At 39.9% G+C, this 23,483-nt stretch overlaps 1 protein-coding gene across 4 annotated transcripts in view; it reads left to right on the plus strand.

Annotated features, from left to right (window-relative positions):
• Positions 1-17,435, plus strand: part of GABRA4 (gamma-aminobutyric acid type A receptor subunit alpha4) — a 42,825-nt gene extending 25,390 nt beyond the window's left edge. Inside the window, exons 9-10 of one of the 4 annotated variants that reach the window (XM_062607697.1) lie at positions 12,457-12,871; positions 13,192-17,434. In XM_062607697.1, coding sequence (XP_062463681.1) covers positions 12,457-12,871; positions 13,192-13,322 — 546 coding nt within the window. In that variant the 3' untranslated portion in view covers positions 13,323-17,434. Of the gene's footprint in view, positions 1-10,689; positions 10,951-12,456; positions 13,104-13,191 lie in introns of those variants that run through there. The other 3 variants (XM_062607716.1, XM_062607726.1, XM_062607706.1) reach the window with 3 other exon arrangements.
• Positions 17,436-23,483: the final 6,048 nt, after the last annotated feature.

Consider the following 23,483-nt stretch of genomic DNA (forward strand, 5'->3'; position numbering starts at 1 on the left):
ACAAATTAAAGTGCTATATTAAAAAAATTGGTCTCTTTCCAAGAACCCAATATTGCTCTACCTTTAACATGGCTGAGTTGTGGAATAAATTTACACTGGAAGTAGAATCATTTGCCTACTGCAAAGTGAGCAGAGTAATTACTGGAAGTATGCAACGTGGGGTTAGGTTTGGGATTAGATTCTGAGACAACCGTGTTGTAAAATACATTGAATTCCAGAATTCAGTTATAATGAAGGTAAAAAACGGCTGACTGTTGATAAAATGAACAAAAGTGTTGCAGTTCAAAGTTGAGGAATGAGGGGTTTTTTTTCATATTGATATAAGAAAATGGAAATTCTTTCTGTTTTGGGGTGATTCTGTTTGTCTCTTGGGGTGTTGGTTTGTTTGGTGTTTTTTTTTAATATTCATAAAACCCCAGAAGTTTATTTTAACCACCTGATTTATAACTAAACAAAAAATCATGATATTTCCTCCACCCCTTGCTAGCAAGTGTGGTAATTGCTCACTCTTCAATTTTCTATAAGTATTATAATGAACTACCACAATAGTAAGCAAGGGAATATGAGGGATATGCTTGGCTGTTATTCATCTGATGCTCAAATAGCTGACAGTGTTCCCCCTATAGTTGCGGGAAGACTTAATTTAAATTGTACTAGGATAAGGCTTTTATTTTGGAGACCAAAGTTCAGTAATGTCAATCTTTCAAGTGGTTATTCTAGAAAATACTAAACTGTAATGTCTTTAATTCTAAATATATGCTTAAATGCCATCCTGTGCTGTTGTGCTGGTCTACTGGAAAAAAGCCTCCACCATGCTCCAAAAAAATGTATTCCTTATAGTTTTGTCCTTAGAATAAACAATACACGTTCTTGTTATTTTCATACTAATGTCAGTAGCAAGGTTTAAGATAGGGCTATTGATCTAATTATTTATTTTTATTTTTTTTTTAAGAGGCAAATGTTAAGGACTCAAAATATATGTGACAGCATTTCAGAAACAGCACTTCAGAACAAACCTGAATGGTGACAGGGGTAAGATTTTCAGATTGCTCAGCATCCCTGACAATTTTCATTGTCAGGGATTTCATAGTTTTCCCTATGATCATTAATATGAAATGATGCCTTTGAGTACAAGGCTCTTCATATTTTCTGCTTAAACCTTTTTCTATATTTATATTCAGATTTGAGTTTTGTTTCCCCTCCATACAGAGTTTTCAGTACTAGTGAACCCAATGACATCAAATTGCAATTGAGTTTCACAGCTGTGTGTGAGATTTCTAGCTGATTTCGTTTTTACACTGGGAAGATTGGAGTCGGAAGAAATAAATGTTGAGAGGCTTGGGAAAATCTATGAGGCAATGAGTGTTCAAGGCATTTTCAGCAAACCACTGAAGCAAATTTAACTACAGCTTTAAGGTCCCCAAAAATTGAAAGATATAGAAAATAATGAAGGGTTTTGGTCCCTGATCAGCTGTTCTTCTTCCTTTCATAGATGTTAAACAGAGCACCTCGACAGCTGATTACCACATGACCTCTCCTAATAGATTTATTCTCCCAATGTTGCTTTCAGCTCTTTCATTGTTGTCATGATATAAATAAATCTCCAAAAATTGTGCACACCAGTCCTTAGGAACCCTATACAAGTATATGGCTCTTAAGCATCATACAGGTGGATAGGTTTATTTGGCATCTAGTTTTTGAAAAATGGTTCTTCTAATTATGTCTCTTTAATAGCCTTGAATTCACTTGTCTTTCATGTGTACTTTTGGGCCTGTCAGAGAATCATAGAATGCTATTTGGTTGGAAGGGGCCTTAAAGATCACCTAGTTCCATCCTTCTACTAGACCATATAGCTCCCCATCCAACCTGGGAACACTTCCAAGGGTGGGGCAACCACAGCTTCTCTGGACAATCTGTTCCAGTGCCTTAGCACCCTCACAGTAAAGGATTTATTCCTAATATCTAACCTATATCTACCCTCTTTCAGCCTAAAGCCGTTCCCCCTTGTCCTGTCACTACATCCCCTTGTAAAAAGTCCCTCTCCAGATTTCCTGTAGGTCCCCTTTAGGCACTGGAAGCTGCTCTAAGGTCTCCCCAGAGCCTTCTCTTCTCCAGGCTGACCAAGCCCATCTCTCTCAGCCTGTCTTCATGGGAGAGATGCTCCAGCCTTCTGGCATCTTTGTGGCCCTGCTCTGCATTTGCTCCAAGACATCCAAGTCCTTGATACGTTTGAGGCCCTAGAACTGCACACAGTATTCCAAGTGGAGTCTCATGAGAGCAGAGTAGAGAGGCAGGATCACCTCCTTCGACCTGTTGGTCATGCTCCTTTTGATGCAGCCCAGGATACGGTTGGCTTTCTGGGCTGCGAGAGCTGGCTCATGTTCAGTTTCTCATTGACTGATACCCCCAGGTCCTTCTCCTCAGGGCTACTCTCAATCCATTCTCTGCCCAGCCTGTATCTGTGATTGGGATTGCCCCAACCCAGGTATAGGACCTTGCACTTGGCCTTGTTGAACTTCATGAGGTTGGCATTGGCCCACCTCTCAAGCATGTCAAGGTCCTTCTAAATGGCGTCCCTTCCTTCCAGCATGTCAACAGCACCACACAGCTTGGTGTCTGACAAATTTGCTGCGGGTGCACTCAGTCCCACTGTCCATGTCACCAATAAAAATGTTAAATAGTAGAACATATAATGGAGTGCTGCTCTTACCTCCTATTGCATGATTCAGATTGCAATATGAGGAGCACCGATGGTGCACTGGCTCTCATAGTTTCTGTCCCCTCATTTCTTTCTCTCCAAATAATCTGCATTGCTCTTTGCACTGCTAAAGCCGTGAACTAGAATTCACTGTATTTTGTGGCAGGTGGAGCTTTTACTTGGTCATATTCCAGGGCTCTGTAAAGCAAAACAAAATCTCTAGTACTGTTGCAGTAGGATTTTGATTGACTGGCTGTACAGTGTAATAGTAAACCATGGTAGATTTCTCCTCCAACTTGTGCATTTGCTAGCAGCATGGCAATACGGTGACTCAGTGGGATTTGGGACAAGCAGCATTATTTACGCTGATGACAACACGCTACTTCCCTGGTAAATGTCATATGGTGTGAATTTGGCAGGCTATCTAATGTCCTCCCAGAAGAACAGACCATTTTCTGCGGAAGGAATGGTAAGGACAAAAACCGCTATGGTAGAGTTTAATAGGAAAATATTACTAGATTACCACACAAACAATTTTCATGTTGCTGCTAAACATAAAGTAATGCCAGACTTTTGGTAGCTTTAAGCCTTCCGATTTTTGCATGAATTTTTGTTTGAATTAGTTGAGATCTCTCAGTTTAAGAAACCTATGCTTTCATACAGCACATCACTGACCTTCCTGTGTACTATCCTGGAAAGCTCTAATCTTAGTCTTGCAAAATTAATGTTGAAGCATACAGATTTTTATTTACTGTTTCCTTTTCATTTCATTAGATTAACACCTCTTTGTTATATGCTTGATTATTCTAGTAAACAATAAAAATTGTTCTGTGCAGTTATTAAATTACTTTGTGATACCTTACCCTTTTCAGGTTTGGTTGGTTGTGGAGTTTTTTGGTTGGTTGGTTGGTTGTGTTTTCATTTCTTTCTTTTTTTTTTTCTTCCCAGGGAGGTTAAGTATCCAAAATGGTGATTAGGCACCTAAAAAGCATGATTACTAGATTTTTCCTGGGTAGGCATGTACAGAACAGAATTGCTGCTTCCAAAGTGTTTGCCACACATCTTAGGTGGAAAAATACTTACACTGTTTCATCTGAATGGCCAGCATGGCTATTAGATACAGCCTCCCACAAACCTTATGGGGGAGTCTGAGCAGGCTTAAGTCCTGACCCTTCTGTCTTGTAGAATTGTATTAGTAACCAGGCTACTAGGTAGTCTGTGGGACGTTAAGCTCCTGTTGAAGCTGCTCTTGTGAAATAATTTATGTGGGGACAGTGAGAAGGAGAGGAGTGGATTTTGGAGCCGGTTTGTCCATGCATGCACTGCAGTGGGAGGGAGAGATTGAAATGGGCAGTTTGCAACACCTGTGACAAGGAATGAGGACCACTTGTTGTAGAATATCCAGTAGCCTGGTGGGAAAGTGCATAAGATGTGGAAGGCCTCTTTTGATACTCCTGTGACAGGGCAGATTTCAGAAGAGGTCTCCTATCACCAAACCAATGTTCCCATCCTGGTCACTGCCAAAGTCTTTTTGTGTCTTTCTAAAGTGTGACTTAGCTATCTAGTTTCAGGAAAAAGCTCAGAGCTGAAAGTGCTGGGTACAATTGGATGGTTCCTTCTGCAAAGGTGTGTAATTTGGGCTGTGATCCTACCTAGGACACGTGTCTCCAGCTTTGACAGCAACATGCTGAATGTCGAAGCATTAGTTCTCTTTCAGTAAGACTGGTACCAGATGGTGGTGTTGTAACTTGTAAATTCTGCTGTGAATTTATCCTGAGAAAATAGAAGCTACTGCTTTAAATACTGTACCACCTCTGTCCCAGAGAGAGATAGCACTAATGATTATCCTGTGTCAAAAATCTGCTAAGGACCTAGAAAATCTATTGGCTTGCAGCGATGAACTCTCTGTTTAAGTGAACAAATGGTGCAAAAGCAGCCTTTGGACCTCGCACAATGTTGCTGTGAAGGTCTGTTGCAGGGTGAGACTGGTGTATGTCTTCAGAACCATCTATATATCCAATCTCAGGACTGGCGAACTATTTTTCAAAGAGTGCTGAGGAGGATTAGAAGAATGCCTCTGAATTATATTGCGGATACATGGTTCTAGGTCTAATGTGTACCTGTTTATCAGCAGTTGATGATGGCTGAGCTTCCTAGTGGCCAGAAAACTTATGAAGGGGATTTTCAGTGCTGAGTGTTACTGTCTGTTAGCTTAGGCAGTAGGAACCACTTATTTTGAATTACATCCCAACAGGATGTATCCATCATAAAAACTATGAAGCAATTTAAAATTGCAGAGACTGATTTAAAGCTGTTATGTTGAGCACTAACAGGCTATAGAAAGATGCTCTTGAGTGCTACAGGGCTGTACCAACACAAGAATTTCTCACAGCTTGCAGTGTTCGCTGTGCTTACGTTCTTATACTACAGCCCTAAGGATGAAGTTACCTGATGCCTGGTAATTGCTTTTATCATTGCTGCATTCTCCCCAGGACATGGCATGTGACTTTTAAATAATGCTACTTGTTTGTTTTACACATTCTAGGTTGGCCTTATCATAGGGAATATGCACTGTGGTTGTTACCAGCTCTCTGTTCTGTAACAAGATGACTGACTTTGTAAATTCAGTATTGTATATTGCTGTGCTGATGATCCCCTTCCCATGAATCTCAGCTCAGCTGCTGCACGCTACTTCAGTTCATGCTAAATTTGCAATCTTGACTTCATTGAAGTGCAAAATTGGCTTGCTTGTCAAAAACTGGTAATACATACAAAACAATCCATTTTTTTTTTCTCAAGTCAAGGCTCATATAGGCTTATAGAAAGTTTCAGAATTTCCACATTATGTGAGCAGCTGTTTATAGTGTGCAAACCATGTTAAATATTGAAAAGTTTAGATTGAATCATTGTGCATCACTTTAGTGCAGTAGTAAACAGCCGTATCTATCAAAGTTGAACTTAAATAGAAAAGCATATGATCTATAAATTGATTTTTGGCAATAGATTAATTGTAGGGGCTTTTCTGTTCTGTACATTCTGCCACAGAAGTTGACTGTCAGACTTGCTTCACAGATCTGCCACAGTATCTGACAATAAGTCATGTAGATTTATCCTGAAGTATGCTAACAGCGTCATTCATTGTATTATTCATGGTCAGTTGCACATGGTCAATTGCAAAAGTGAATCCACTTGTCAAGGGAAGGATATATCATTAATTACTATATTTTACACATGCCTGCAGAGAGTTCGGTTTAGTTATCTGATCTTCATGCCAAATAAAATGGACATTCTGCTCTGGGACTAGCAAAAGGGCATCTTCCATCATGATTTTTTAAGTAAGAATTTGTACTGAATGTATCTTTCCCTATTTCAGTTCTTCTAAAGCTAAAACCCATGCAAAAATTAACAAAGATCTCTATGCTTTGTAATACAGTAAATATTTCAAAAGCTCTTTTGTATAGGGCATGCTGTATGATGGAATTTATCTGACAGAATTTGAACCTTCTATCCTACACCCCATTCTGCCTCCATAGTAAAGTGTGCATAGGATGAGAGCTTTCTAAATCTCTTGTACTCACTTTTGAGTTTTGTTTTGTTTTTGTTTTTAGTTATATGGACTAATGAAATGTTAATTTGGACAGAAAGAAGGAAATATTATCAATCTCTTCTGAAAAAGACTGGAGCCTGCATTTCTCTATGTTTGGTCAATTCATTGGCTTCCTTAGTGCAGTCAGCTATCTACCTCTGGCATATTAGTGTCCCTAAATCTTGGTGATAAATGTTTGAAATCCCATGGAGGCTGAAACTTAACTTTCACTGTTGCAAATTTTGGCTGTTAAATAGGAGATCAGTGCTGTACATTCTTGGCATTAATATATCCCAGCCAGCCACAGAGCTTTATCTGATGATGTCCTACAATTAAAGCAAAAAATATATTCTTAAATTATTATCAGAGCTCTTGAGAACTTTGTCTATGCATGGACATTGCCCAGGATTTTGAAGCTTTTATCCATAGTATTTCTGCCAGTTAAGGTTCAGAGGCTGAAGTCTCCTAACAGAATGAACAGCAAGGTTTCCACTTGAAGGAGGGTAGAGCAAAGAAAAGTACTTGCAGCTTCTGGTTTTGTAGTGGTTGTGAAGTGTGGAGTTGGTTGGACCAAGTCAGAATGATAGATATTTCAAAGAAAGGGTGAGGCGACATTTACGTAAGCAGCAAGTTGTTGTATTTATAGAAAGGCAATCTTTAGCAAATATATTAAGGCTGGCATTGCATGCTGGAATATGCTGCATTTTACGGTAGTTTCCAGGCTCCCATTTTGCATTCCTGAGCTACACCATTCTAAATGTCTCCCAAAAATCTCACTGAAATGCCTCCAGAAAATCAGTTTCTTTCTCAATCTAGAGTGAGAATGTAAAAAACATGGACTCAGTACTTCCTGTGGAGTCCCATCTGGACTAGCACAGCAGCTCTCTGTCGGCTCAGAATAATTGAGTGGTTTCCTGACTTGTACTCAGAAAGGAATCTTTAGTTGGATAATCCCTTCATTTCTTGGGTTGCACTATAATTTGACTTCCACTTGATTTTAATGTTTTATTTCTTGATTTTGTGCCTATGGCGGGTTGACGCTGGCTGGATGCCGGGAGCCCACCAGAGCCACTCTATCACTCCCCTCCTCAGTTGGACAGGGGAGAGAAAATATACTGAAAGTCTCATGAGTCAAGATAAGTACAGGGAGAGATCAGTCACCAGTTACCATCATGGGCAAAACAGTGACAACTTGGGGAAATTAATTTATTACCAATCAAATCACAGCAGGGCAGTGAGACAAATAAAAGCAAATCTTAAAACACCTTCCCCCACCCCTCCCTTCTTCCCAGGCTTAACTTTACTCCTGAATTCTCTACCTCCTACCTGCCAGCAATGCAGGGGGATGGGGAATGAGGGCTGTTCAGTTCATCACACATTATCTTGTCCTCCTCAGGAGGAGGACTCCTTATATTCTTTCCCTGCTCCAGCATGGGATCCCTCCCATGGGGTGCAGTCCTTCAGGAACAGACTGCTCCAGCATGGGTCCTCTGCGGTGTCGCAAGTCCTGCAGCAAATCTGCACCAGCGTGGGCTTCTCATAAGGTTACAGCTTCCTTTGGATGTCCCCCTGCTCTGGCATGGGGTCCTGATGGGCTGCAGGTGGTTTTCTGCTCCACCCTGGATCTCCATGGCTGCAGGGGCACAGCCTGACTCACCATGGTCTGCACCACGGGTTGCAGGGGAATCTGCTCCAGCGCCTGGAGCACCTCCTCCCCTCCTGCACTGACCTTGGTGTCTGCAGAGCTGTTCCTCTCACACATTCTCACTCCTCTATTGGACTGAAGTTGCTCTTGTGCAGTAATTTTTCCCCATTTTAAGTCCATTATCCCAGAGATACTACCACTGCCGCTGATGGGCACAGCTTTGGCCAGCAGTGCGTCTGTCTTGCAGCCAGCTGGCATTGGCTCTATTGGACATAGGGGAAGCTTCTAGCAGCTTCTCACAGAAGCCACCCCTGTACCCCCCTGGTACCAAAGCCTTGCCACGCAAACCCAATACAGTGCCTCCAAACTAAAAGCTACTGAAGGACAGTAGGTTTGTGTTTCTTGCTGTTCTTTTAAAAAGGCTAAGTAAAATAATTTTGTGAGGCAGCGCTTTACATATGTATATAATTTTGTTGGTCGGATTGCCATTATCACAATAACCTTTTACTAGGGGTATGCAGCATTGCTGAAATGCTTGTGGAATGTTTTGCTTATTACAATCTGAATGTTATGTTTTGCAATGTACTGTTTAATCTGATGTCTGCTAATATCAATAGAATTTGGTTTGTTAAGGCTTGGCCATGGAATCAGACTTGTTTAATATTTTTTGTTAGTGACCTTGGCACTGATCTTCAGATGATGTAGAGTTGTGCAATAGCATTAGTACAGAGAAGGAATAGACTAATGTGGGAAGAAATTAGTTATCTTTATAACAGAGGAATAGGGGAATATATAGGGATTGTATGAATACAACCACCAACAAAAAATTTTTGCTAGAAACTTTTTCACTGGACAAACCTAAAAAGAGAGACACCTGAAGGCAGAGTGAGCTATTGTCATGATTTAGGCTTGAATAAGGCAAGAGCAAGAAAAGGCTATATGAGGGAAGGTGGTGGGCAATGTGCTAGAGAGGCCATCCTGGCAAGTGAGGATGTATTCTGCTCAGCTTTGACAGAGGACAGAGGTGGGTGCTCACCATTCACAGTGGGAACAATACAGCTGCCGTGTTAAAAAAGGAAGCAGTGAGGCAGGCTGACTGCCTCTTGTTTTGCTGTTGCATGCTGATTCTGCAAAACTTACTGGGGATGGGGGTTTGAATGTGTTCCCCTTAGACAGGGCCTTGTGGAGTGTGTAAGGTATTGAAACTGAATACTGACCCAGGAGATTTTCTATCTCCAATATTAAAGTTGCTCCCAGCACTGTTAGAGTGAGTATTAATGGTAAACAGGGCTACTCTAGCACTGGCCAAAGCTCCTGCCTTTGCTACATAATGTTGCATCTCTGTATGAAATGTGCTTTTTCCAGTATACGTTTCAGTATGTTTCAAGGGCAAGGTGCAGTTCAAGAACACAAAACCAAGCTATGACAATTACATTATGCAAGAAAAACAGGTTGCAGTGATACGTTCTCTGCAGACCACATTAGAAACAGCATTTCTAATTTCCATGTTCTAAGCGCATGAAAGGTGGTTTCAAGAGAATTAAAAAAGTATGTACCCATATTTTTAGGGCATGTTATGCAGTGGTATGTTGTGTTATCTTACAATGTTATCTCTTTGGGCTTTATGTGTACATTGTAATACTTATGAGGAAACTGGGTTTCTCTCTAATCTTAAAGTTCCTGAAATATTGGAAGCTTTGTGTATCAGTGGCAAGAAAGAGAATGCCCTGTAGAGTTTTAGACAGTTATACGTTTTGACCATTCGATGTGATATATATGTGTATATGTGTGTATATATATACAGTTTTATTTTAGAATATGCACTGTAATGGGATATCAGTAGTGGATAAAATATAGCAACAGGTCTCATTTGGGCACTTAGATGACGGCCAAAGTGGGGGGAAGAGGAAATGTTATGCAAACTTATCAATGGAAAAAATGTTTCCACTAAAGAAATGGAGATGACTGTGATGAGAGCATAAGCATGGCTGTTACTTCTCTGTCTTACCAGTGTCTGTGGTTGATGATGCACTGAGATGGTTGTTGAAAACAGGTCGCAGTACAAGTGAGCAGGAGCATTGAATTGGTGCCTCTGAGAACTGCATTCAAGTTCTCTGTTCTACTCTTGGGACCACTCTTTTATGGATAGGCTTAGAGTGTCTGAAGGTGTGGTACTTTTCTGCAATGGCACTGCCTCTAAGCTACATGTCTAATGTAGGCAGAGACAAGGAGGGAAGTGAGACTTGTTAGTTCCAGTGCAGATCTACTTTGAAACCCCTGGCCCAGCCCAAGGACTTTTGCTCACCAGGCACTGCTTGAGAACTTTATGATGGGAGAATCTAACCTGAACAAAGCCAGTTGAACAAGGAGCTGCACCTAGAAGGTAAAACTCTCCTCCTGTCAATGACTCTAGTGCCAGCTTCTCCGTAGAACAGAACTATTGTTTTGGACAGTGAATGACTCGTACCTGCTTAGCTTTGCAAGCCTTCAAGTAACATGTAATACTCTGCTAGGTGTTACCAAGTGTCTAGTAAATGCACTCCTGTCCTGATTGTGCTTTATAATTTCAATTTAGCAGTTTTGAAACCTAGTGTGGAACAACCCTAGTGTGAAAGTATCCAAATTGCACACCTGTGTGTACTTCTGTACTTCCCGAAGAGTGACTCAGGCTTCTCTTTCAGACAGTACAATTAGTGTTTCTTTCAGGAAATCCAGTTTCCTCTGGCATTTATTCCAGTCCTCTGCTTCTTTGGATTGCAGATGCAGAAAAATAAATAAAGGGATTGACATGCTTCTATGCAGGAAGGAAATCTAAGTGAAACTTAAGAGGGATTCTTTGATCTATCAACCATGAGCTGGCAAATACATCAGCCATGAACTGGCATATAGCTATGACAGCTTCAGATAAATTCAGGCCAGCAGTATTGCCAATGACTGATTTGTACTGCAATTAACAGGATCTGGGACCAGCATTCTGGCCATGGTGGGAGTACTGGAGATGTCAAGTGATTTGATTTTTTTCATTTTTTTCTCAGCTCCATCTCTCTGTTTCTTTGATCAAAGCAGCTAAGCACAACTGATGCAGCAAACAGACCTGATTGTTACTCTTCTCACTGCTCACTTCTCATGGTGTTAGTACCTTGAGTAACACCTGGGTTGTTCTCCATTACTGCTCTGACACTTAGCTGGAGAGAATTGCTGTTGGATGAAGGAGGGAAATCATTGCCCACTTCCTCTCCCTTTTCTTTGTGCTGTGAGCTTTGGCAGGGTTCTCTGGTAGGGGTGTAAAAAAGTGGAGCCAAAGGCACAGTACTTGTGTTGCAGAGCAGTACTTGGGAACAGTATCATTAGAGAGGTGCAAAACGTGATTTTTTTTTTTATGTTTTTTTTTTTTTTTGATCTATAACGAGTGGTTATTTGGTTCTCCCTGTATTTAGACTTGTACTGCTGCTACTGTGAATATGTACCTGTCGTGGTTAAAGCTGAAACCTGGACAGTACTCTATCTGCATTATATCTTTGCTTTTGGAAAGCAATGAGTCTTTGCACAAAATATATTCAAGTATTATATTTAAAATATAATATGTTTTATATAATATTTTAGGTGCAGGGCTGAAGGTTCAAAAGAGTGTTCTTCAGGTGCGCTTCCAAAAGGAGATTCAAGAGATGTTAGGCTTCCTCTTAGATACAGAGAAGAACGGCAGAGCCTGAGTCCCACTCTCAGAAGTCAGTAAATATTAAACTCTGTACTTATTTATCTGTCTTTCAGTTTCTCATCCAGCCTAATAAGTACTATTTGGCTTAAGTATATCTTTCAGAAGACATCCAGACTTGCCTGAAGACATCAAGTGATGGAGAATTTACCACTTTTCTTAGTTTAATTAATGGAAAGGAGTAGTTGATGAAAGACTGGTTTATTCACTAGATCAATTACAGCTGGAGAATTTATTGCCTATGTTTGATGTGAAAAAGCACTGTCTTTATTTCTGAAAGAGCTGCACTGTGGTGACTTGGTTTTATAAATACTTGCATTTTAATAGCATCTACTCTAGAAGACAGGCCGGAGTTCCTTATATATGGTAGTTTCTTTTCTGGAGATATAAGCCATAACTAAACCATCATGGTGGTAAGTTGCCTCTAGAATGTTTTTATATCATGAGAAAATAGGTAAACATCAGAGAATTTTGTTCTGCGTGTAAGCCTGGAAATAAAAAAAAAAAAAATGGACTCTAATGCAAGAATCCTTAGCTTCATCATATTGAATTCACATAGGTACCACATCACATGGAATATGATGCATCAGGTATGTTCACCCTGGTATTCCAGCCACAGGTAAAAGGAACTCTTGTTTATCACTTTATATGCTAATAAATCTATTTTCATGAGCACGTGGTATCTTTGTGCTTCAGGATCGAGCTGCTGGTTCTATTTGTGAGTATTACTCTGATAGTGCTTGATTATAAAGTTTCCATTGATTCTGTGTGTTTATTTTAAGAATGACTAGTATGTTTTTTTTTTAACTTTGCAGAGTACAGATGCCAACTCAAATGTGAGGAAAAGAACAAATGCCACAGTACAGTCTGAAGCTGATGGTAGGAGCCGAATTGACACAAGGCATAGCTCCATCCAGCCTCCCTCTGTAGCTCAGGGGTCTTCTGACATTACACCCCATTCCCTTTCTGCATCAAGTCCCAACCCTTTCACACGAATCAATGCATCAGAGACATTATCTTCTGCAAGAGCTACCCCTCCAGCTCCTCCTTCTACCCCAATTTTAACTGGATTTGTATCCCAGCATGCCACAGCTGGATCCCCTTCCATTCAGCGCTTGCTTGGATCTAGACTGGAGCAGATTCAGACCACTACACCTAACACGTTAGGAGGATCTGCAAAGCCATCTGCTGTCACACCACCTGCTCCCCCTGCCTCCCATTCTGGCACGAGTAAGATAGACAAATATGCACGCATTTTATTTCCTGTTACCTTTGGAGCATTTAACATGGTCTACTGGGTGGTGTATCTATCCAAGGATACCATGGAAAAATCGGAAAGTCTAATGTAGTTTTGCTGCTATGTAGTAGTTCCTAAATTATACTCACATTTGATGCAGAGTTTCTTCTTTTGAAACTATTAAAAAGAGGTCAATAATTCTTATTTATAAAAGCTGTGTGCTACTTTCCCATTGTAAAGGCTGGAGTTATTGGGGATAATTAGTTGACTCCTACCAGGGTAATGGGTAACAGATTTATCTTCCTCCCTTCAGCTAGCAGTGAACCATCACTCTCTTCAGACTACTCTGGCTACACAGAACTTGCCTTTGGGAGGAACATGCACCTGAAACAAATCAAAGGCAGAGGTGCACAGCTGTGCAGTGGAACACATCTTGACTGCTAGGAATACACATGTTGATTATTTCAGATCCCTGAGGCACCCAGCACTGCTGTCTGGACAGAGCATTGCATTCTTGGAGTGCAAGGTCTGTGTCCTGAATATTTAGACAGTGCTTGATAGAAAAAAGACTTTCCCTGCTAGATTAAAATTGGCAGAATGGGGGGAAGAAAATGAACAGTGGAAAAAGAAAAGAGAGTCCAGCCTGGGAGAGTGCAACTCCAGAAAAGTTATGCAAAGGAGTTGTAGAGCTCCGTATATTTTTACTAAGCATTATTTTGCATTGCAACCTGGGAAATTCTCACTCCAAAATAAGAATGAGTGCACGTTGTAAAATCTGAAATCTGATGTAATTTTCAAAATTGGAGGTTTTGGTTTGGTAAGGTAATCTTAAGTGTTGGTTCTTCTTTGACCTTGTTGACCAGCTTGAGTGGCTTTATTCCTAAATTACATCAGTTGTGGTAGATGAGGACCAGGCCTACAATGTTCAACTTTTTATTTGAATTTTTTGTTCTGCCTTTGGTTGCTTTGGGGTTTAGGATCACACCCCCTCCCCATTTTTCAATCACATTCCTCTGATTTCCTTTGAACACATACTCCTCCTCTCACTCCCCCCCACCCTCTGCTTTATATATATTTGTGTCAAGTTAAATTTTCAACACAGTTGATAAAAGTGGCTTCAAAATTGAGCAAAACAAATTTTCCTGTGCTTTGATGAGCGTGGCTATGGCACATCTTTGAGTGAATGAGACACACCTTTTTGTGAAGGAATGTTGTGACATAAATATGAAAATAAAGGTTTTAGGTGGAGCCTGAGGAATAAAAAGTTTATGATCCATTTGTTTCTCTTAAACTGTGGCATAGATAAGTTCTTTTCTTAGTGGCTCAAACTGCAATATGCAGGCAGGCAACTTTATTAAAGAATTGAATTGTTTAAACCTGATAGAAATCTTAATTAGAAATGTTCTTTTCATGAGAATGAGTGGAAGATACGCTGGGAATAAACCTGAAAATGTTTGTACAGATCCATCTGGCTAGGCAAGTGGTTAGTGTTTCTGTGCAGGTGACATGTAAAAATCAAAGGCCAAATTCTCAGCTGTGATTTGGCTGTGCCTTTAAAGGGTCTGGACTAATCCTTGGCTTCAATTGACTGGAATAGCAGATTGGTGGCCTGTGGTCAAAGTTTTATGTTGGGGACAGATCAGGTAAGTGTTGAGTGATTTTTGTGCTGAGGTAATAATAAAGTGACTGATAGAGGCCATAAGAATCTGGGGCACTTGAGGGCATGTATGAGACTGCCCTAGACTATGTTGGGAGAAGAATCAGAGTAAAAAGACTCTGTAATGGTGAAATTATACTATATTTTTGTGCCTCTTTCTGTCTCTCCAAACCTTTTAGTCAGTTCATGGCTGAGAATATGACATTTAACTTGCACGACCTGAGACACTGCAAGACGTGTCCTACAGCATGTAGTATGGTTCCCAGGCTATTTCATGTATAGCATTGGGCTGTCAATGATAGAATGATAGGGATGTGGGATTGTCTTACATGACTTTATTATGATATAGTGGTATAAATTGTTACCTTAGCCTGTTCTTTGCTTAAGTGATGCTCTCAGAAGGCCAGGTATGGTCCTTTCCTTTTTGTGTTTTACATCTAGGAAAAGTCTGTGATTACAACATTCTTCAGAAAATCATTACATGTGCTGTAGCACTGAACTGAAAATGGAGCACCTGTGCAAGGTGTCTAATTGCAGTAGTTTGCATCTTTGGCTGTATTTCTAGTTGCTATAGCTGCTTCTTCCCTGATTTGATCGCATTATTTCATATTGTCAGAATAGAAGACAGTATACAAGAGATTGTTTATTTTGTTGAGCCAGAAGAAACAAAGCTACTTCTCTGGCAGTTACTGATCATAATTGCACAAATGAGAGAATATTTCTAGTATGAAGAATGATGTCTTGCTGTGTTTCAAACCTAGTGTTTGCACCATAAGTTACTGAAATTACTCTGTTTTCTTCTATGATAAAAACCAAGTGTGCTTTCTCTTAGGAAGAGCTTCAAACAACTCACTAGAAAAAGCTGTCTCATCCTTCCACCCATCCCTGTATAATGATTGTACAATCAGCTTTTTCAGTGCATTGTTCAGTAGGATCAACACTGGTTCAGGGTTCAATGTGCTATTTGTATTCATTTGAGTTCCCATTTCATTTTAAAGACTTACAAAGAAGAAAAGAGGATTAAAAAATAAAGATTTTAAATATTTATATCCTTCTATTTTGGAAGAAATTTTTAATGATACCACACTAAGAAAATCTATTTTTAACCCATGAGTTTATTTCTGAAGTACCTTCCAACATTTGAATGCCTATGTTCAAAATGAGATTTTAAGAAAAAAAAATCTAATTATGAGTCTAGGACCAATTTATAGTACTGTGCTACATTTTTTTGTTACAGTACATGAAAAAACTATTGTAACTAGCTTTCCAAAGTACCTATGGACAATGTGAACAGGAGGTTATTGTTAACAGTTGTTCTTCATTATATTTAATCTCCTTGTAGAGTGATCAGAAGCAGTCAAAAGCCTGCAGTAAACTGGCAGGTTCTGAATACTGTGTAATTCAGAAGCACAAACAAAATCTGTATTAAATGTAGTAGCTCAAATACTCAACACTGCTAACTAAAATCCTAAGGGAGAATGTTGCAGGTGTCATTTCAGTGACCAAATGATTAATTAGGGATGGGTTTGTGTGAGATGAACTCTGCAGGAGCTATTTTTATTATTTGCTATTGCCTACATCAGGCAATCTTTTTTGACAGTACCATAGTGATTTAAAATTAACCAAACTCTTCAGGTAAGTCGTCTCAATCAACATTAAAGGAAACTGGATAGAAAGCCAAAAAACCTTACCAGGAAACGGAGCTAGATCTTCACTGACTGCTGTTTCCTCGGAGACATTGTTACCAACAGCAAAACTCCCACAGACTGCAGTGATGCAGCCCCAACCACTAGCACAATCATTTGAGAGAACCAGTTAAAAACTAAGTTGAGGGAGATTGCCTTCATGGGAGCTGAAGTATATTTTATAGACAATTGTGAGCAAGGTCAAATTTCTATCGGCCTACTATCAACAGGTTTCACTGCAAGTATGAAAGTAATGAAGCCAAGCAAGGCGGCAAGCCTAGACCCCAGCCCTCCTTGGTGACCTGAGCTCCTCAAGCTCACTGGCAGAACTGGACTATGTTTCTCCTCCTATAAAATGGGCTCATCCCCATCAAATGGATGTTGGTAGCACATTTCTTCTCCCATGTGTCTTTTAAGGGAAAACCAAGTAGACTTTGTAGACTGTTTTGTCATCCAGTCTACATTACCCCGTGATCAGGCAAGTAGACCATAAGATAATTCAATGATAGAGGTAAATAATTTAATAAGGAATATGATTAGAGCTTTTCTGTTAATAGGAACTAAAAGGTATTGATTACAGAATGTTCAAACATACCCTCTTTGGCATCTTAAAATTTTCATCATTCAGGCTGGACTTCGCAAAAAAATTGGGGAAACCAAGTAACTGTATTTAATTGGATATAACCAGTATTTCTACAGAAAAGCAGATGAACTCAGTTTTTCAATATGCACAGATTTCTGTCTCCTTCCATTTTCTTGCATATCTCCTGTATATCATTTGGCTTAAGTATACCTTATGCTTTAGCACAGTGTCTGTGTGCCATGTGAGGACATCGGAGTATACAGTGTATATATATCCAGTTTATCCAAAACCTAACATTCCCATATTCCTCCCGCTATTGGAAGCGGAGGGAAGGCCAGAGTGGAAGAAATGACCATATTGGCCACCTGAGACATTTTCCCATAGGTGCTACAGGAGATTTCCTAGGAGAATCTTGCTCAGTGTGAAAGCTGGAGCACGGTTTCTGCTGTAGCACACTCACCCTCCAAATCCCCAAAGCTTCCAAGAGATCTATTTAGAAAGCAGAGTAGATGATGGACTTTGCACACCGTGCTCCAGAGCTTTTGCTTGACCCAAAGGTTTTAGGAAGAAAGGAGTTTTGGTGAGTTCTTTCTTGTCTTCCTGGGAGTTGTCAATAGGCTTGACTGCATTAAAATAGGTAGGTGGTGTGTGGCTAGCACTGACTGTTGTGAATTACACTACAGACAGCTGACGAAAATTTGCTCTTGGTTTTATTTAATCCCAACATTGAATAACAGATTAGGAAAATGGCAACTGAGGTGTTGAGAAGCCTAAGTAAAGTATAATGTTTTCTGATAAAGGCAAGGAAGATCAAAGTTGTAGAAGCATTGCATAACTATGTAGCAGTAAGTTTGTGTAGGTCAGTGGAAAGTGGGAAGAACAGAAGGGGCTTCTGTTCATAGTCTGACAAGAATAAAGTGAAAGAGCATGAAGTTGGAGGATCAAAACTCCATAAATAAGGTTTCTTATTTAGTGAAAATCCAAAAGCTAAATAGCCTTATGGAGGTCAGTATAAACCACATCCCCAATCTCCCCAAACTAGGAAGAAATCCAGGAAAAATAGAAACCAGTTAAATGACAATAGCATCTTTTCTCACCGTTTTTTTCAAGACTCTGTATTTCTTTCACTGTGTGATTTCAAAAGTTACTTATATTTATGTTGTTATAAGGATGTGTACTGGTATCCATTGAAATCAATAGGTGTTTCTCATTGACTTCAATGTACTTTGAACAGGAAGTTTGAACACTTTGAACAGAAAAATGCACCATTTTGAAAGAGTCTGATGGGTGTTATTTTGTACAGTCTTAATTTGTAGGTCTCCCCTCAGAGTCAAAATGTAGCCTTTTTGGATAAAACGTGTGTGGTGAGCAGTTTCAGCATGTTCTGAGTAAATCAGACTGAAAGTGTTTGCTGCATCCCAAGCAAGTGAGAGTAGTGTGAAGTACAGAGCACTCTATAAAGATCTCTCTTTGCTAATGTTATGTACTGTTGTTTTAACCAGAGGGAATGAAAAATGCAGTTATTGTAAAATTGGTAGAATTTGTAAAACATACCTTGTTTTCACATGAATTAGACAATGCAGTAGGCATTTACTTCAGAATTGACTAACAGGGCCTTCTAGACCGTAACATAGTGCATCTACATATATCTCAGACTTATGCTTTTTATGTTATTCCACTAGAAAGGACTCGAAAGCAAACCAGTCCTTATCCACTTCAGTTCGCTACAATTTTTTTTTGTTGTTGTTATATTCTATTTTAATTTCTCTTGTGCAAGAGAAACTGAGAGTGTGATGGCTTCTTTAAAATAAAATTAACAGCAGGAAAAATAAAAAGGCCTTGGAGATTTCCTTTTTAGAAAACCATCCAAATTTCCATCAACTATTGAATGCTCTTTTTATATAATAGCATAGTTTTAGCATTTAAAATACTAATGTGATTGCAGCCTGGATGCATGCATATGTATGTATCCATTCAAATAATATGAATTCCCTGAATTGTAAGGGAGGCAGACTCAAGACACAGTTACAAGCAGTCTTGTTTTGGAAGATTTCCTTTTTGGATGGAAAGCACCATGTAAGGTAGGTAATTTTTTTCTTTTTTTTTTTTTCTTTTTTATGATCATCTTCATATCTGTATTTTCAAGAAAAAGGTCCTGAGCAAAAATACAGAACTACTGAATTAACCCTCAACTAGCACAAAAATCTAGGTTATTTCCTGCTGGTGGTCTTGCTGATGTTGAGTGCCTTCAACCTTTGTGCTGTGTTTTTTTGAATGTTGTATCCATGTTGCTGTTAACTGACATAGCACTCTATGAATGATCTGATGGCATAGAGAAGAATTTAAGGAAATAATAATTATTTGTGAATATGTTTTCATCCATGGGAAAAACTCAGCTGGAGGTTGATAGAAGAATCAGGCGACAGCACTCGGACTTCTGAACTCAGTGCATTACAAAATATAATTGAGTACTGCTGTGCTTTGCCTCATCATCTTGTGCTGGTGACTCATTTCCATGGTATGTAAAGATGCACAGTGACAGAGGACTCGGAAGTCAAGAATGTGTACAGGTATTTTTTCAAAGTGCTTTCAAAGTATGAGATAGTTAACCTTATTATTAACAGTAACTCCATAGTCTGCTTTACATTTGCAAGGTTGGGCATCTCTTTTTCAGTTCGAATATACCAGGTTGTCAACTGAATAATATGCTTTTCATAAATAGAGATTCCATAGGTACATGGAACCATTTTTTATTAATTTTTGGCAACATTCTCTGGCACCAGAGCTGTGGTGAAGATTTGAGGAGTTTCAGATAACTGGAGTTCTTGTAAAATTAAAATGAAAATATCCTTTTGTTTCATTGGCACATGCCTTTGCAAATCAATACCAGCAGCATATTCATGGGAAAGTGTATCCACTTGTGCAAAATCCTGGCCTTGAGTATTTAACCCTTATTCGAAGGGCTCATGAAGCATGTTAAGCAGGGCAGGATTCAGGGCAAGGTTGCTCTAAGAGGCTTCTGGATTGGAGCTGGCTTATGTCCCACCATCCACTGAGGCAGCCTGCTCCAGACAGACTGCTAGCAGAATCTATGGGGGATTTTCTGGTTTTGGTTTTGGTTTGGGTTTTTTTTAAGACTGTGATTACTCTACCATAAAACTATATTACTGATGAATCTGAATATAGCGCTGCCACCTTCTTCCTTGCTGTCTTGTGTTGTGTGGGGAGAAGTATTTGTGTGATGGTGATGAGCTGGCTGAAATAACTTGTCTAGCTAAAAAGCCAAGTTTGGCTGGTCTTTTGGCTGGTTAGTTGCCAGCGGGATCAGTTCTCTGATCTGGTTCCTTGTCTTAGTGGTGGTACAAAGGAAGTGGTGAGGAGAGATGTTTTGAGCTGGTGTGAAACAGCCTGAGGATTCTCATCCTGCCTCTGTTGGCATTAAAACAGAGGTAATCTCTGCCTTTTTTGAACATCAGATGCCCTCTGTAGTCACTTTTCCCCCATAAAGGTGATTTTATGAATTGCCTCAATAACAAATAATGGAGGAAAAAGATATAAGCAGGCCAGAATTTATGAAAGAACCCAAATCAATGAAGTTACTTCAAGAGAGAGAAAAGGAAGAGAAAGGAAAACATGAGTAAGGACGAAATATTTAGTTTCTTGTTCTTGTTACCAAGCAGTTATTTTAAGATATGTCCTATTAGAGCTACTAGAACAGCATCTGGCAGGAAACAGCCTAGAAATAATTATTTCTTCATTATAAATATAATGAGAAAGTAATAAAGAAAATAAGTTGCTAATGTCCTCTTAGAAACATTTGTGTTCCATTGAAGTTGTTTTCATTTAAAAAGGATATTTTCATAGCCAAGAAGAATTAGAAGACAAAATGGTAAAGGAAGAAGACTATGGGTTTTTTAAGTGTTACTCTTTCCAGCTGTTTCAGAGCATTTCTCCACCAAAAATGTAAATAGTAGCAATTTTATCTTTCTGGACTCCATATATTTCATTTTCAGTAATTTAATATTCAAAGTAATGAAGCACTTTGGAGCTTTTAGCATTTAACTTGCTTTGTGTTTAAAAGACTGAATACAGAGATTGGTACTTCCGTTTTAATTCAGTTATAGAAGGGGGGGGGGAGGGGGGGGGAATATGAGAAAAAAGCTTTCCTTACAGCAACGGTCAGTTTTGGAAGTATCATGCCTTCCTACTAAATCTGAAGACTTCATTCCTGTACCTGAATTCATGGGAGCTTTTTTCTGAGCATTTCTGATAATCTGGTCAGTACTACAGCTTGTGGGCTGCAGCTGCATTTATGGGAAATATGTCTGAAAAGGCACATCACGACATCAGCACTTGCACCGTGTGGATTCCATGAAAAGCAAAGATGCGTTTGTAACCCACTAAGCGCATGAAGGCTTTTATGTTGCTGATGTGGGAAAAGGCAGGAATCTATGGTCAGAAATAGAAGGGAGGAAGGAGAGTGAGGAGACTGCCTCTTTCAGACACACTGCAGATCTTAAACTGGATTAAGCCACTTATGAAAATACCAGCTAAACTCTTTTCCGAATAGGCAGCTTAGGCACCAGCTGAGTGCAGTGTGGAATTCAACACCAACTGAGAATCCTGCCGGAGGATCAGCACAGTTAATCTGTCCTAAGGTTTCTGATGGGGTGACTAGGAAACTGGAGAGATGTGAGCTAGCAGCTGCTGCCTGCTGGGATGCATCCACATTGCTGTGCATCTAAGCTGAACCATGGAGTGTCAGCATCCTTGGGTCACTGGGGGTGGGATGAAAAATGCTTTCTTAGAGTACAGAATAGAGCAGACTGAAGCTGATCTTCAGTCTGACTCTTCTTTCGACTCAGCGCTGCTGATGCCCATTAATAGCACTGAACATCCCCAAGGAGGACAAAGGTGTATTGCAGTCTTGCGTCTGTTAAATCTTCTGATACGGAGCGTGGTGGGAGTGACAAGTACACATATGGTAATGAAACAGAGCATGCTTAGTGCTGCTAACTGGCAAGTACCCACAGTCTCATGCCAGCAGTTAGCAAGCCTTCCCAGAAGCAGACTGTGTCACTGATCTTCTGTAGGTATAGTTATTATGCCCTTACCACTTCTCCTGTAGCTTAAACATTGGAAAAGGGGTTTTGTCTTTGCTGCTCATTTATCCATTCTGCTGTGTCTTTGTGAAGGAGAAAATCAAGCTGAATTTTTATCTGAATTTTATCTGTAGCCATTTCACTTAGTAAGGTAAGACACGAATGTATGTGGGTTTTCTAGTTAATAAGCTAGTTAATAGATGTCATTGTGAGAAAGGTGCTTAGTTGTGTGATATTCAGTAGCCATTTCATAAAGACATGGATTGTTTTGTTTTTTTTTCATTTGGAGAATAAGATGATTGTGCATAAACAAGGTGGGATAGTCTTGTAGAGAGATTGGAAAAGGCTACTTCTTACTTCCTACCTGGAAGTACATAAATATGGTGAAATCAGGTAAGAGAAAACATGTGAGTAAAGAAAAGACCTTCTTTGATCTTCATACTTTCAATTGTTCTTATGAAGTACATGAGTTAACAGTTTCCCTGTACACTTTCAGGTTTTCCCTCTGCTGTGCCATGGGGGGAGTACAGAAGGCAATGCCTTTTCCATCAAGACCTAGGAATTCTTAGGTTCAGTTCATCAGTTGAGTCAGGAGGGCACTTGGTAAATGCTGGCCTTGCTGAGTTAGGAACGTAGTTTTGTAGGTCTAAATTTAGTCCTGATGGAGTAACCTGTTCAGCAGAAGTAGGTAATCCCAGTTGCAGGTAAGAACCGCTGAGGCTGGAGACCATTACCTGTTTTGCCGAGGTAAAACATGAGACTTGAATTAGGCTTAAGAGCTGCTCATTAGCTATTGAAAAACCCTGAAGTGTACAATCTAGAAACACACTTCAGCATGTCCTGCTACTTTTGCACCATTTGAATTTGTTCTAGACCTGTTCTTGGCTTTGCTCTCTTGGCTTGCATCGAGGTGGGGGGTGGCAGCCACTGGGATGGTATGGTGAGGGTTTCACATGCCTTTTGCTTGGCTGCAGGCTCTCTCTGCACTGAGCATCACCAAGGTGGACAGCAGAGCCTGGGCAGTGGGAGGGCATGTCCCTATGCTGGTGGCAGATAAAACCTGATAGCCAGGGAGTGAGGTGCAGCGTGCGTAGGGTTGGAGTACTGAAGCAGTGGTTTTAAAGATTGTTGCGCAGGTTTCAAGCTCCAGCATTAGCGCAGAGTCAGAAAACACTTTGGATACTTGAAATACAAGTCAGTTTTAGAGCAGACAAAAGATTTCCTGGTTTCTAGATTTTCTGGATGCATACTACCAGTGCCCACTCATTCTGTGGGACCATTTGACTTGGATTCATGTGAAGAGTGTTGCATCACTAGCAAAAACACAGAGACTCAACACTATATTAAAAGCCTGGCTGCACAGTGTTTACATGCTGACAATAAATAAGCTCCCTAATAGTTGCCTCAAGGTCCTGTTTCTCCTCACCTTTACCGTCAGATTTTGAGCTCTGCTAATCCTGCCAGTTCTGATATTCCAAATGGCTGAAGAACGTTTTTGAGCTGTTAAAATCAGTCCATCTAACAAATGATGTGGAACATCCTTTTTCTCGCTCTCTCAGCTCCCAGTGGTCAGAGAGG

Source organism: Pezoporus occidentalis, unplaced genomic scaffold, assembly GCF_034315485.1.
Source record: "Pezoporus occidentalis ecotype Australia unplaced genomic scaffold, CSIRO_AGI_Poc_V1 ctg1, whole genome shotgun sequence".
Lineage (NCBI taxonomy): Eukaryota > Metazoa > Chordata > Aves > Psittaciformes > Psittacidae > Pezoporus > Pezoporus occidentalis.